The sequence below is a fragment of a genome, unplaced genomic scaffold (assembly GCF_019419815.1).
Source record: "Pyrus x bretschneideri cultivar Hongxiangsu unplaced genomic scaffold, Pyrus_bretschneideri_v1 Contig15, whole genome shotgun sequence".
Classification (NCBI taxonomy): domain Eukaryota; kingdom Viridiplantae; phylum Streptophyta; class Magnoliopsida; order Rosales; family Rosaceae; genus Pyrus; species Pyrus x bretschneideri.
Genome location: NW_025999446.1, coordinates 1326974 through 1340325, shown reverse-complemented (window position 1 = coordinate 1340325; position 13352 = coordinate 1326974). Strand labels below are relative to the sequence as shown.

Genomic DNA, 13352 nt, shown 5'->3' with positions numbered 1-13352 from the left:
CCTACAAACGAATCCGGTTCTTGATTTTGTCGTGGAGGCCTGGCAAGAGATTATCGAATGCAGACGGGTGCTGCAGTGGATCTATGTGTATGGTTACTTTATCACCATGCATGAGCGCGTTAAGAGACAGTTGTTTGAGTACTTGCTAGACGAGGCGGAGAGTGGCTTGGAAAAGCTATGTCATTGTGCAGAAGTGGAACTGGAAGAGCAGATTATCAATGCTGATCGATCTATTGAAGAGTTCTTCGAATTTCGAGGAAAGCTGATACAGCTGACCGTTACGATTGGAAACTACTTCAGAAACTTTGTAAGAGCGATGGAGAATGATTTTCCGGAGGTAGTGGATTATTCGGAGAATGATTTTCCGGAGGTAAGTGTGGATTGTTGGCCTTGCGATCGCTGCACCTATGTCAATGACTGTTCTGCCTCCGTGTGCTTGATGTGCACAGGAGGGGGGGATTCTCCGGTGCTCGCCAAGTGCGAATCTAAGAAGAGACAGAAATCTCCGGTGCATGATGCCATGTCGGAATCCAAATCCAAGAAGCGGAGGAGGAAGTTTAATCGTAAAAAGTGTGAATTTAAATTCTAAGAAAGAGAAGAAAAAAAAAGGATTAAATCCCTTGACTTTGTTTAGTTCCTCACCAAAACAATTGGCTTAGATTGTTTCGATGTTTTAGCAACAAGAACCAAAAGAAATATTGTATAACTGCTTTTACTGCACAGAACAAGTAGAATCGACCGCTTGATTTTGGTCTTTTTTTGTTTGATTTATTTAATATGATGGTAAAAAAAAATGAAAAGAGGAGTGTGTGTAAGAGAAATATGTTATGTGTTTATTAACTTCCGCCATCATGCACAATTATAGAACTTTGACATTAAATGGTGTTTGACAATCATTTTGTTTACAACTTTTTGTCTAGTTTTTTTTTTTAAATTGAAAATTTGTTTGATAACTAAGTTTTCGTTTTTAAAACAATAAGACCTAAAAATTTTTAAAATGAAAAGTCGACAAGTAAGCCTATTCGAGGTAGAGGATAAGGATCCTTGGGGCATGCTTGTTCGAATTTGTGAAATCTACAGAGACTCTCCACTTGCCATTCTTCTTCTGCATAAGGACTGTGTTGGCCAGCCAATTGGATGATGGACTTCAACAATAAAGCTGGCGTACCTAAGTTTGTCAATCTCAACCTCAATGAGTTTACTCTGCTCCGTTACATGATTGCACTTTCGCTGGATAACCAGTTTTATGGTTGGGTCCAGATGAAGATGCTAACAGATTACCAAATGATCAAGGCCAGATATGTCTTCGGTGGGCCAAGCGAATATGTCCTTGATATTGAAAACCAAATTTGAAAACTTAAAAACTAGTTTTTTAATTTTTGATTTTCAATTTTCATGCTTTTTGAAAAATGAAACTAGTTATCAGACACGTTTTAGTTTTTATTATTTAAAGAAAAGTGAAAGATGAAAACGAATACTTGTGCTAGGAATACAGTATGTCAAATTCCTAACCGCGTTAAGAGGCAGTTGTGACTACTTGCTTTTAGTCTTCAGATCAGCTGGTGCTCCAGGGTGATGAGGAAGGGGGGTGTCGGTCACCAAGTCGGGTGGCTGACGTGGTCGCTTAGTACTGTTAGGTTAGATGGTTAACTACTTGGAAATGGATGGATAACAACTTGGACATGGATGGTTAATTACTTGGACATGGATGGATAACAACTTGGACGTGGATGGATAACAACTTGGACATGGATGGTTAACTACTTGGACATGTGTCTGAATCTGAAAGGAGGGCATTTTTTTGGTACAAATAATTGGCAAAGGAGATTTGAAGCCCTGCTTTCACAGAACAATTAGGAGTAATAATTCTTCTTCTTCTTCTTCTTTCTTTTTTAATCAAACTGAGAATCAAACCTAAGATTATTTACTTACCACAAGACCGTAGTACTAAGTAACTATAAGTAATCATTCTTAATTACAGAGATTTTGTTTTGTTTCCATATCTCTGTTGCTTTATTTGTTTGTTTAAACTTAGTACAGAACAAGAGTTAAAAAAGATCCATTAATGGATGTCTTTCAAGTTGTTGAACAATTAAGCGCGGATAGCTCACCTCTACCCTACAAATTTAATATTTGTCGGTTCTGTCATCCCAACTAACATCATTAAGTCCAGTGGTGGGAAGAACAGATGTGAGACCACAACCATCCATCCTGCACTTTCTCAGTTCCGATCTCTTGGTTCTCTGTTTCCACTGCTAACCGAAAGATGGCCGAGGCACTCATTTCCGTGCTTCTCGAACAACTGGCTTCGATAACTTACCAGCACGTCGAGAAAGAGGTGAGCCTGGTTTTGAATGCGGAGGAAGATGTTGCAAAATTCGCTCGCAACCTTGAAGTGATTCGTGCTGTGCTTGAGGATGCGGAGCAGAGGCAGGTAAAGGATGCCGGCGTGAGAAATTGGCTGGAGAAGCTGGAAGATGTGTCGTACAAGATGGACAATGTGCTGGATGAGTGGAACACTGAAATACTGAAACAACAAGTTGAGAAGCAAGAAGAGCACGGTGGAAGTACTTCTCTTGTTACTAAGAAGAAGATGAAGGCGGTATGTTTCTCTATTCCCTCCTCTTGCTTTTGTTTTCGTCAAGTCAGACGGGTAATTCGTGGTCGTGAGATTGCTCTTAAGATCAAACGTCTGAATGAAAATTTAGATGAGATTGCTGAGGAAAGACAGAGATATAACTTTCAATCCATGGAGAGAACGACCATTGAACAACCCGAGCGAGAGAAAACTTCTTCTTTTGTTGATGCATCTGTGACATTTGGTAGAGAACAGGAAAAGGAAGTTTTGGTCAGCAAGTTGTTGAATGAGAATAGTCAAGAAGAGAGGGGCCTCCTTGTCATCCCTATTGTCGGGATGGGAGGAATGGGGAAGACAACTCTGGCCCAACAGGTTTTTAACGATGAAAATGTTAAAGCCTGTTTTGATATCAAAATTTGGGTTTGTGTTTCGGACCCTTTTGATGAGATCAAAACTGCCAAAGCCATCATTGAGGGTGTCGAAAAAGATACCAGCCCAAATTCAAATGAATTGGAAACTGTCTTGCAATGTATGTCTAAATCTTTTGAGGGAAAAAAGTTCCTCCTTGTCCTGGACGATGTGTGGACTGAAGACCAGAGAAAATGGGAGAAATTGAAGTTGCCATTAAACCGAAGTGGCGCCCGTGGCAGTACAATATTGGTGACCACTCGAAAACAGGATGTTGTTCATATGATAGGAGCTCTCACACAACAGATCGATTTGGAGAGGTTGAGCGAACCAGATTGTTTGTCAATATTCAACTGCATGGCATTTTTTAGTAGAGATAAGGATAGTGAGTTGGAAGCCATTGGTAAAGAAATTGCAAAAAAGTGCAAGGGTTTGCCTCTTGCTGCAAAGACTCTGGGCAGTCTCATGCGTTACAAGAAAACGAGGAAAGAATGGCAGGAAGTTTTGGACAGTAATATATGGGAGCTAGAAAAGTTTGAGCAACAAGTTTTCCAACCACTATTACTGAGTTATTTTGATTTGGCACCTGCGGTCAAACGATGCCTTTTATATTGTGTTATTTTTCCAAAAGATCATTTGATCTATAAAGATTATTTGATTGAGTTGTGGATGTCACAAAATTATCTCTATTCGAAGGAAAAAATAGAGAAGAAAATAATTGGCCAAAGGTGTTTCGATAATTTAGTAATGCGATCTTTCTTCCAAGACTTTGAAGAAGATGTTCTAGGAAATATCTGGAGGTGTAAAATGCATGATATTGTGCATGACTTTCTGCAGTTTCTTACTCAAAATGAATGCTTTACAATGGAGGTTAAGGGTGGTAACGATACAATAGAGGCCTTGGGTGACAAGATCCGCCATTTGACCTTAATGTTTGCACCCGAGGGTCAACTCTCAAGTGTTTCGTTTTCCAGCTGCGATCTACGTACTCTCGCAACTTTTGATTCAAAATTTAATGTTGTGGACTCAACTTTGGTCTCGCAATTGAAACATCTTAGGACATTAAATTTGAGTGGTGGTTGTATTGAAGTGCTTCCGGAAGAGATAGGTGAATTGGTGCATCTGAGGTTCATTGATTTGTCTGAAAATTATGATTTGAAAAAGCTACCGAGTGGGGTGTGTAATTTATACAATTTGCAGACATTGCGCCTTCGCGGGTGTTGGAAACTTGAAAGTCTACCTCAGAGCATGGGAAAGTTGATTAACTTAAAGCATCTTTATGTTGGTGGTTGCAGTGAGCTGAAGTACTTGCCGAAAGGGATTGGGAGATTAACAAATCTAAGAAGACTAGATCGGTGCCCTGTTGGCGGTGGTAAAGACGACGATGAAGCGTTCAAATTGGGAGATTTGAGAAACTTAGACCAACTTCAGGGGGGAGTCAAAATAGATATTGATGGGGATGTGGAAGTTGCTGTGGGTGAGGGTGAGAAAGCATCACCCCTGGGGAACAAACAACAACTCTCAGAATTGGATATAATTTTTGACGAGGGAAGAAGAAGCAGCAGTAGTGCAGAAACACTGAATTTTTTACGACCGCATCCAAATTTGGAATTGTTAAGAATTGAAAGGCATAATGGAAGCACTGCCCCCAACTGGATCATGTCATTAAACAATTTGAGATATCTCTCTCTCTATGAATGGAATGAATGTGAAGTTTTACCTCCTTTGGGAAAATTGCCGTCCCTCGAAACACTCTGGCTTTGGGGCATGAAAGGAAAAAAGGTTGGAGTTGAGTTTCTGGGAATAGAAAAGGAAACGTCATCAGCATCATCATGCATTACTCTATTCCCAAAATTGAAAACACTCACATTTTCCCTAATGGAGGCGTGGGAAGAGTGGAAAGGAGTGGAAGAGTGGAAGGAAGAGGATTCTCATATTACCATAATGCCATGCCTTTCTTCTTTACAGATTTCTCGGTGCCCTCAGCTAAAAACAATATAAGATTCAAAAATATACGATAAGAAATGGTTACACTATAAGAGACCAAACTCTAATGCCTCCATCCTCCAACCCTGAAATCGGCAGGGAGCCATCATCCAAAAATACCAAGCAACTAACACCTCTGTCGTGAGCATGCCATTTCTTAAGCAGTCTACCGGTATTAACCTTAATAAATACAAAAAAAATATGTTCATTAGCATTTCAGAGCTCAAAAAAAGATAAATTCAAAGAGGTGAAAAAAATTGAATAGGAAAGTTAACCTTCCACAAGTAGATATTCCCCGACGTGCCTTCGCTGTTCGCAGCGAGCGAATTGATCAGTTCTTCTGGGAACTCTTGACATCAACTTGCGGCTGCACATCAAAAATCCCAAAATTCAATAAAAATGCAAGCTTTATCAGTTGAGGCAGTTCATCAAACAGGTTGTGTGCATAAGAAAGGAGGTGATCTTACCTTGGACCACGGCCGTGAGGCGGAGGGGCGCAGAGCTTGTAGCAGAGCTGCTCGGCACCGGTGCGGAGGTCCCAGCAGCCAATGCCGGCTTCGACGGATGACGAGGGTTTTTATTGAGCGTTTTGAAATCTCGGACAGAGTAATGGATACGTAAAACGTTAATGGTGCTGCTCTGAGTGCTCTCTGAGATTTTTGCCAGGGTTTATGAAAGGCGCGTGGCTAGACACAAAAGGCGGGAAGGTTCTCAAAACCGGGCCGCTGGCAATTGTTTGAAAGTTTCTAATTGTTGTCCCAATTCTGGATCAATTTTTTGTATATCTTTTCATTGTTCAAGTTTTCTTATATGATAAAACAAAACAAAACAAAGTTTTTAGTTGTTGTCCACTGTTGATTGATTTGGACATCTTTCACTGCCATCTCTTGAGGTTTTTCATTTTTAATTCAACCAGTCGATTTGAATTTCAAAATTTTAATTGGCATTTTCTGAACGGAACAAAATTAAAGGTCGTTGTAGTGCTGGATGTCATATTTATTCTCATTCCCGTTAAAAGATGACACAAACTTATCATCTCTACCTTATTTGATAAAGTTAGCAATTATGTTATTTTTAATTTTTTATTAATGTTTAATCCACGAGGCGTTCATGCAATTTTAATTAAGCAAAAACAGAACCTCAAGTGAGCCACGCCATGATTTAATAATACTAAAATAAACATCATAATTTGCTAAGATTGACATGATGGCTAAGAAGATTGAAGGCTTGGGCATAGTCAAATTGGGTAAATAAATGTGTTCTTCATGTACATTCAAGTTTAAACTTCTATTTTCGTTGTTCGAATTAATTTAATGTGAAATATCGCTGATATAAATTAGAAATTTAAAACATGAGGATGCAAAGCGTTATATGAAACACACTTCAAGGTGGTAAAATGTAATTACCTCATAATGTATTGCATTTTTAGGCAATGGGAGATAAGTTTCACACACTTTTTTTTATCAAATTGAATAAATTAAACGAAAACAATGATCATAATTAAATGAGATGTTAAAAATTTGTGTGTTTATCAGGGCAATTCGTAGAGTCATTGTGCTCAAATACTGAGATTCGAGTCCTTTAGAATCACGGTTTATGTTTGTCCCTTGTGACTGATGCGTATCAGGCTTCTTTTAGGCCCAAACGGATTTCTCTTTTCGGTTGAACAAAATGGACTTCCTGTTTCAGCAAGGCATCTCCCATTCGCAATTGATGGTCTTCGGACCAGAAGAGAAAAATATTGGTTAAAAAAGTTCATGCATTACTTGCCTATATAAGAGCAACTCCACCCCTAAAGACTTTGCGCCAGCAACCAGCGCATTTATCCACTCAGTAAATAGTGATAGACTCCAATGAACAGTAATAAGTCAAGAGCATTTCCACCCCTAAAAAAAAATAGCCTACTCAATTTTATTAAAATATTATTATTATTTATTATAAAATAATAAAATAATAATTGTATTATAAAAAATAAAAAAAGGGTAAGTCATCTTTCTACTAACCCTCTGCACTCTTCCTATAATCCCCAACCGGTTCTCTCTCTCTTTCTCTATTTTCTCTCCCTCTCTCTCTTTTCCAGCTCACTCCCGTGAGCTCTCCTTCTCATTCCTCTTCAAAACCTTCAACAAATCAACACACAAAATATTATTTTTGTAATCCATGGAGCTCAAGGAACCCAACCATGGCCTTGCATGCGGCATCGGTGCATGGTGGGAGATCCTACCATTGAAGCCGAGAGCTTGAGCTCTCAATCTCTAACCCAAGTGATGTTTCTATCACTGTATTGTGTTCTTAAGCTTTAAATCCTGTTGTGTTGCAATTTTTGTGGTTAATTTGAGGGCTTAATTCCCTGCATGTGATTTCGGCAAAGGAAAACGGACAACTCCGACGAGTTCAAGATCCAATCTCGGTGAAATCTCTTGCATTTCACCTGGGTAAGTTCTCAATCCTATTCTTATGGTTTCTAACATATAAATCGTGTTGGAAACCCTTGTGTTGATGCAAATTTGCTGTCAGTGCATTTTTTTTCAGATTTTCCGTCGAACTCGAGCCATCATTTTCAGGCCATTTACCTTCTCCCTCCGTCGCTCCATCCATCCCTGACATCACCACAGCGTCATACGGGCCAGTCCCAAGGTCTGTCAATTTTGGGTTGGCCTGGAGATCAGCTTGGGCTGGGTGCCAGGCAATCCCGTGGGCTGGAGAGACTTCCCTAGGTGCCGGGCCATTTTTTTGGCTGTGTGCCGGCCTATCCCACCACCGGTGGAAGTGCGCTGTTGAATTTCTTTTCTCTAGCCATAATTATTTAGATAATTTTTATATTCGCCCTTAATAAAAATGGTTTATCCCGATGGAAAAAAATGGAAAATGACTGATTCTCCATTTTGCTCCGCCGTCAACTGACTTCTTCACCGACCTCTCTTTTCGCCTTGGTACACTTGGGGGAGGCTGGCAAACCTTAAAAGTCAAATGGCTGGATTTGCCAAGACCCTCCAGTGGTCTAATTTAGCTGCTAGCAGGTACAAAGTTTACAAATAAGGGAGTTTTAACAAAACACTTATGATATTGTTTATTTTTAACGAAAAATCACATTTTTAACTTTTTTGATACTATTTACTACACTTTGATATTCTCAGACAGAGTAACGGATACATAAACGTTGATGGTGCTGCTCTCTGCGATTTTTGCTAGGGTTTTTGAATGGCGCGTGGCCAGACACAGAAGGCGGGGAAGGCTCTCAAAACGGGGCCGTTGGCAATTGTTTGAAAGTTTCTAATTTCTGTCCCAATTGTGGATTAATTTTGTATATATTTTCATTGTTCACATTTTCACATATGATATAACAGAAAAATGGTTTTAATTGTTGTTCATTGTTGATTGACTTCCGACATTTTTCACTGAGATCTCTTGTGGTTTTTTGTTTTTAATTCGACCAGGGTGATTTGAATTTTACAAATTTAATCAGCATTCTCCTTTGTAATGGACGGGGCAGAATAAGGGGTTATTGCGAGGTGGATGTCATCTTTATTCTTTTTTTTTCTTTTCTTTTTTTGTCAAAGGATGTCACCTATATTCTCATTCCTGCTAAAAAAAGGGCACAAACTTATCATCTCTACCTTATTGGATAACAGTTAGCAATTATGTCATTTTTAAATTTTTTTTTATTAATATTTGATCCACGTAGCGTTCATGCGATTTTAATTATGCAAAAACAGAATCTCAAGTGAGCCACGGCATTATTAAACAATACCACGAAAAGACACGTCATAATTTGCTAAGATTAACATGATGGCTAAAAAGATTGAAGGCTTGGGCATAGTCAAATTGGATAAATAAATGTGTTCTCCCTATACATCCAAGTTTAAACTTTGATTTTCGTTGTTCGAATTAATTTAATGTGAAATATCGCTTATATAAGATAGACATTAAACAAGAGGAGTTATATGAAGCAAACTTCAAGGTGGTAAATTGTAATTGCCCCATAATGTATTTGCATTTTTAAGCAATGAGAGATAATTTCACACTAGGTCTCATACACACTATCAAACTGAATAACAATTTGAAACAACGGCCATGATTAAGTGAGATGTTAAAAGGTGCGTTTTTATCATTTCCATTTTTCAGGGCAATTCGTAGAGGCATTGTGCTCAAATACTGAGATTCGAATCTTTTCGAATCAAAGCATATGTTTGTCCTTGATGGCTGATGCGTATCGAGTTTCATTTAGGCCCGAACGGACTTCTCTTTTCAGTTGAACGAAATGGGCTTCATGTTTCAGTAAGCATCGCAAAGTGTTCCAATATCAAGCACAGATGCAAAGAGCTCCAGACTTGTTTGAGGTCTTCAGTTGAAGTCAGAACCAAGAATTCAACACAAATGGTGACCTTAATTCAACTTCCTGTATCCCTGAAGTAGATATGCACGTGAGCAGATCTATATGTGACAGAGCCATGCTAACAGATAATTAAGAAATAAATTCGCAACCAGTCGTGTACCATTGGCTGAGCTACAATTTTGCTTAATTGGAGCGATGATGCTTAGAATTTCGGTTGCTCTAGGCTAAGTATCTCCACATTTTTTGTGTAGATTAACACTGCTCGTCGTCGCGTGTAGCTCAAATCTCGCAGATGCTTACCCACCACTATACGTGCATTTACAACCAAATATGCCGATGAACAAGCAAGACCAGAAAGTAGAAATAGGCCAGAGAAAGGACCAGGACCTATTCCTATTGGATCAGCATTCAAGTTGTTTAAAGTAGTACAGTTAGTTGAAGCAGATATCTTCTATTTTCGTTGTTCGAATTAATTTAATGTAAAGATATCAAAAACATAAACTCGATAATCTAGCAGACAACGAGAAAAGCATGACTTGCTCAGTTACCTCTAGCATTACTATCCCTTCAAAAGGATTTTTACACAACATGATCTGTAAATATGGTTCATGTAACAATATGTATAAACAAATTAAACATGACTATACGATGTTTAAGGAAGGGAGGGAAGAAACCAGCGAAACTACCGAAACAATGCTGGTTCGTAAGTGTAAGCAAATTGCGCATGATCATGAATTTCTCATGGAATATTTCTTTGTTTGCATTGTAGAACAGCTTTAAATTTTGTAGTCTGCTTTGCCAGTGAAATGATTCTCAGAGAAAACAGCGAAACTAAGCACGGAGGAGAGAACTAAACAGTACGGGATTGGAGGAAAATAGACTTACAGAGTCAAGCCAGTGTTCTAGTTAGACAGCCTACACACAAAAAGTTTGACATAAAATTTCAAGTTTTGCATAAAAGTTTGGAGTTTTAATCAGAAAGTGGAACTGTAAGAGCGATGGAGAATGATTTTTCGGAGATGAGTGGGGATTATTGGCCTTGTGATCGCTGTACTTATGTCAGTGACTCTTCTGCCACCGCGTGCATGATCTGTGCAAAGTAGAAGTCTCCGTCTCCAATGCCAGCCGAGTGCGAATCCAACAAAACAAGAGACAGAACTCTCCGGTCCATGATGCCACGTCTGAATCCAAATCCAATAAGCAGAGGAAGTTGTAGGTACAAAGCTTTGTTGGATTGTTCCAAGGGACTTAACGGAATCAAAAAATTTACAATTTTTCAGGGAAGAATTAAGTTTTGCAACATATATACCAATTCAGTGATGAGAATCTGTACTATATTGTTGTAGTGTTGAGAATCAGAGGTTTGTATTCGTACTGTCAATCGCTTATTAATTCATGATTTTAGGTTTCTAGCCTCAAAAAAGAAAAAGAACAGTAGTTGCAGAATGCCATCTTCTTCTTGGTAGCTTCAGGCTCTCCGTCGCACACACTCCCTAGGGCTGGTTTGGTATTGCTGTGCTTTGAAAAAAAGCTGCTTCTGCTGTGCTGTGAGAATAAGCAGCTGTGAAATAAAGCAGCAGGGTGTTTGGTAAACTTTTTTGTAAAAGTGCTTTTGAAAAAAAAAAGCAGTATTAGAGTGTTTGGTAAACTTTTATGTAAAACAGATGTGAAAAAAAGCCAGTTTTTCAAAGCTAGGTTTTGCAGCTTCTTGTTTTTGGCTTTTTTTCATCCAAAACTGTGAAAAAAAGCTGAAGCTGAGTGTTTACCAAACACAAAAATAGCTCCCAGCTTTTTTTGATAGCAGCTTTTTTCAGAATCACCTCAGTACCAAACCAGGTCTTAGACTACTCGTGGCAGGTAAATCTATTTACTATGAGGAAATTAGGCTCCCACTAGATGACATTACTTTAATTGAAACCTTGTATATTTCAACTTTTGATCGAAGTTTGACTTTTTCCGCATCAGTATTTTAGTTGCCAACTTAACACTTTATATTATTTTTTTGTAAAATGTAATAGACTGTTAAACTCCTTTTTTTCTAACAACTAATTAATTCTCATCCTTTTTAATCAATTAAATTCTTAAATGCATTGGTTATATTTTCTAAGGAAATTTAGTAAAAAATCAATAAACTTTTTACTATTTAGTCATATATCAATAATATTTTTTGTTTTGAACTTAATCAATTGATATATTTTAATTAATTAGGCATTGTCAATGATGAATTCCAATTGTGCTTCAATCATTATACAAAGTGAGAATTTGACTCTTATATTCTTCTCTTTTTCTCTCTGATGCCACATGGGCTTTAAGCTAGTGTAAATAATTAGAACTTGACTCTTATATCATTCTCTCTCATGCCCTTGGATAACATAGAATGAAATTAAGAAAAAGTCTTCTTCTGGTTTTTAAAACACCTTGATTCGATGAATAAACATGTTACAGAAGATTAATTTCCATTCAAGCCATCTCTGAGAGGAGAGCTGGTACAGTTAAGTATATGAGTTTGCCAAGAGAAAGACAGTGAGATGAGAAAGCACATAGTTCAATGGTTTGCAATTCAGCAGTGTTTAAATGCAAATGTAAAATAGAGAACTAGGAAACGAACATTTCATTGCAGTGTCTGAATTTAAATATAAAAATCAGAAGTCGCATGAGGTGTGAAGCGTAAGAGGCATGTGAGTGATGGGAAAAAAAAAAAAAACTGAACTAGAAAATGGAAACTTCAACACTGTGTCTAAATCCAAATGTAAAAAATAGAACCATGAAATGGACATTGCATTGCAGTGTCTGAACCCAAATATAAAAACGGACACATAAGACTAAGAGGCGTGTGAGTAATGTAAAAAACGAAACATAAAATGGACATTGCAATGTAGCATCTGAATCCAAATGTAAACTACATACTCAGAAAATAGACACATAGGTAACATATTATTAAAAAAATATATGAGAAATGGGGTGCTAGTTAAAGTGGGTGCCAACTGTAGCGGCATATTATGTAACTTTTGTTTGTTTTAATTGTATTTAAGTATTACAATACATGATTGACTTATTTATAATTAACATAAGTATTGTTGATATGTTATCCTTTTATTGATTTTATACCAAGTCACCCTATGCTTTCTAATCAAGCAGCCCATGTGCTTGCATCTCTGACCGACTCGATGGTGAGCAATCTTTCTCGGACAGCCATGCCACCGCGTGCATGATGTGTATAGAGGAGGAGTCTCCGTCTCCAGTGCCGGCCAAGTGCGAATCTAAGAAGAAACAGAAATCTCCGATGCATGATGCCATGACGGAATTCAAATCCAAGAAGCAGAGGAGGAAGCTTTATGGTAAAAAGTTTGAATTTAAATTTTAAAAGAACAAAAAAAACTCAATAACTTGACTTTGTTTAGCTGTTCATCACCAAAACAATTGGTTTAGATTGTTTCGATGTTTTAGCAACAAGAACCAAAAGAACTATTGTATAACTGATTTTACTGCAAATGAAATCATGTTCTTATGTCTTGAAATAAAAATGTGATAATACACCAAATGAAGTACTTGGTAGAATGAAAAACTAATAATAAAAAGGTGAGTCCAAATGATAAGTTTCAGTTATTTTTTTCCTTATTTAAATATACTATGACTTTGCTACTTACTACTACAGTTCAGTTGTATTCATCTTTAGTGTAGATAATATCGTTTGTTGAAAAAAAAATTATATATATATATATTATGGCCTTATGGGGGGTTTTTGCCTGGGGAGTAAGGGTTAGGTTTGTGGTTGTGGTGCTTCTGAAAAAAAAGCTTATTTAAAAATCTGGAACACCAAATGTATTTGGTAAAACAAAAAAAAAAAAAAGGTTATTTAAACGAAAAAGCTGATGTCAATAATAATAGAAAAGCATTACCATGCTTTTTGTTTTTTGTTTTTTTTAAAGCATAGTGAGCAGTACTTATTTAATAGAATTTTCAAATTACAAAGTATACCCTCACATATTATTATTTTTATCTATTTGATGGTTCAGTTTGTGATCTTCGTTTGTTATGGGTTTC

General features: G+C 37.5%; 1 protein-coding gene across 1 annotated transcript; it reads left to right on the top strand.

The window, feature by feature from the left end:
- The first annotated feature begins 1876 nt into the window (after positions 1-1876).
- LOC125475497 (putative disease resistance protein RGA3) lies at positions 1877-5002 on the top strand. The gene has a single exon (XM_048580263.1). The coding sequence runs from the start codon at positions 2267-2269 to the stop codon at positions 4985-4987; it is 2721 nt and encodes a 906-aa protein (XP_048436220.1). The 5' UTR covers positions 1877-2266; the 3' UTR covers positions 4988-5002.
- The last annotated feature ends 8350 nt before the right edge of the window (positions 5003-13352 follow it).

What these genes read in the sequence shown, in the direction of transcription:
- LOC125475497 (XM_048580263.1), top strand. Translation starts at nt 2,267, where the DNA reads ATGGCCGAGGCACTCATTTCCGTGCTTCTCGAACAACTGGCTTCGATA.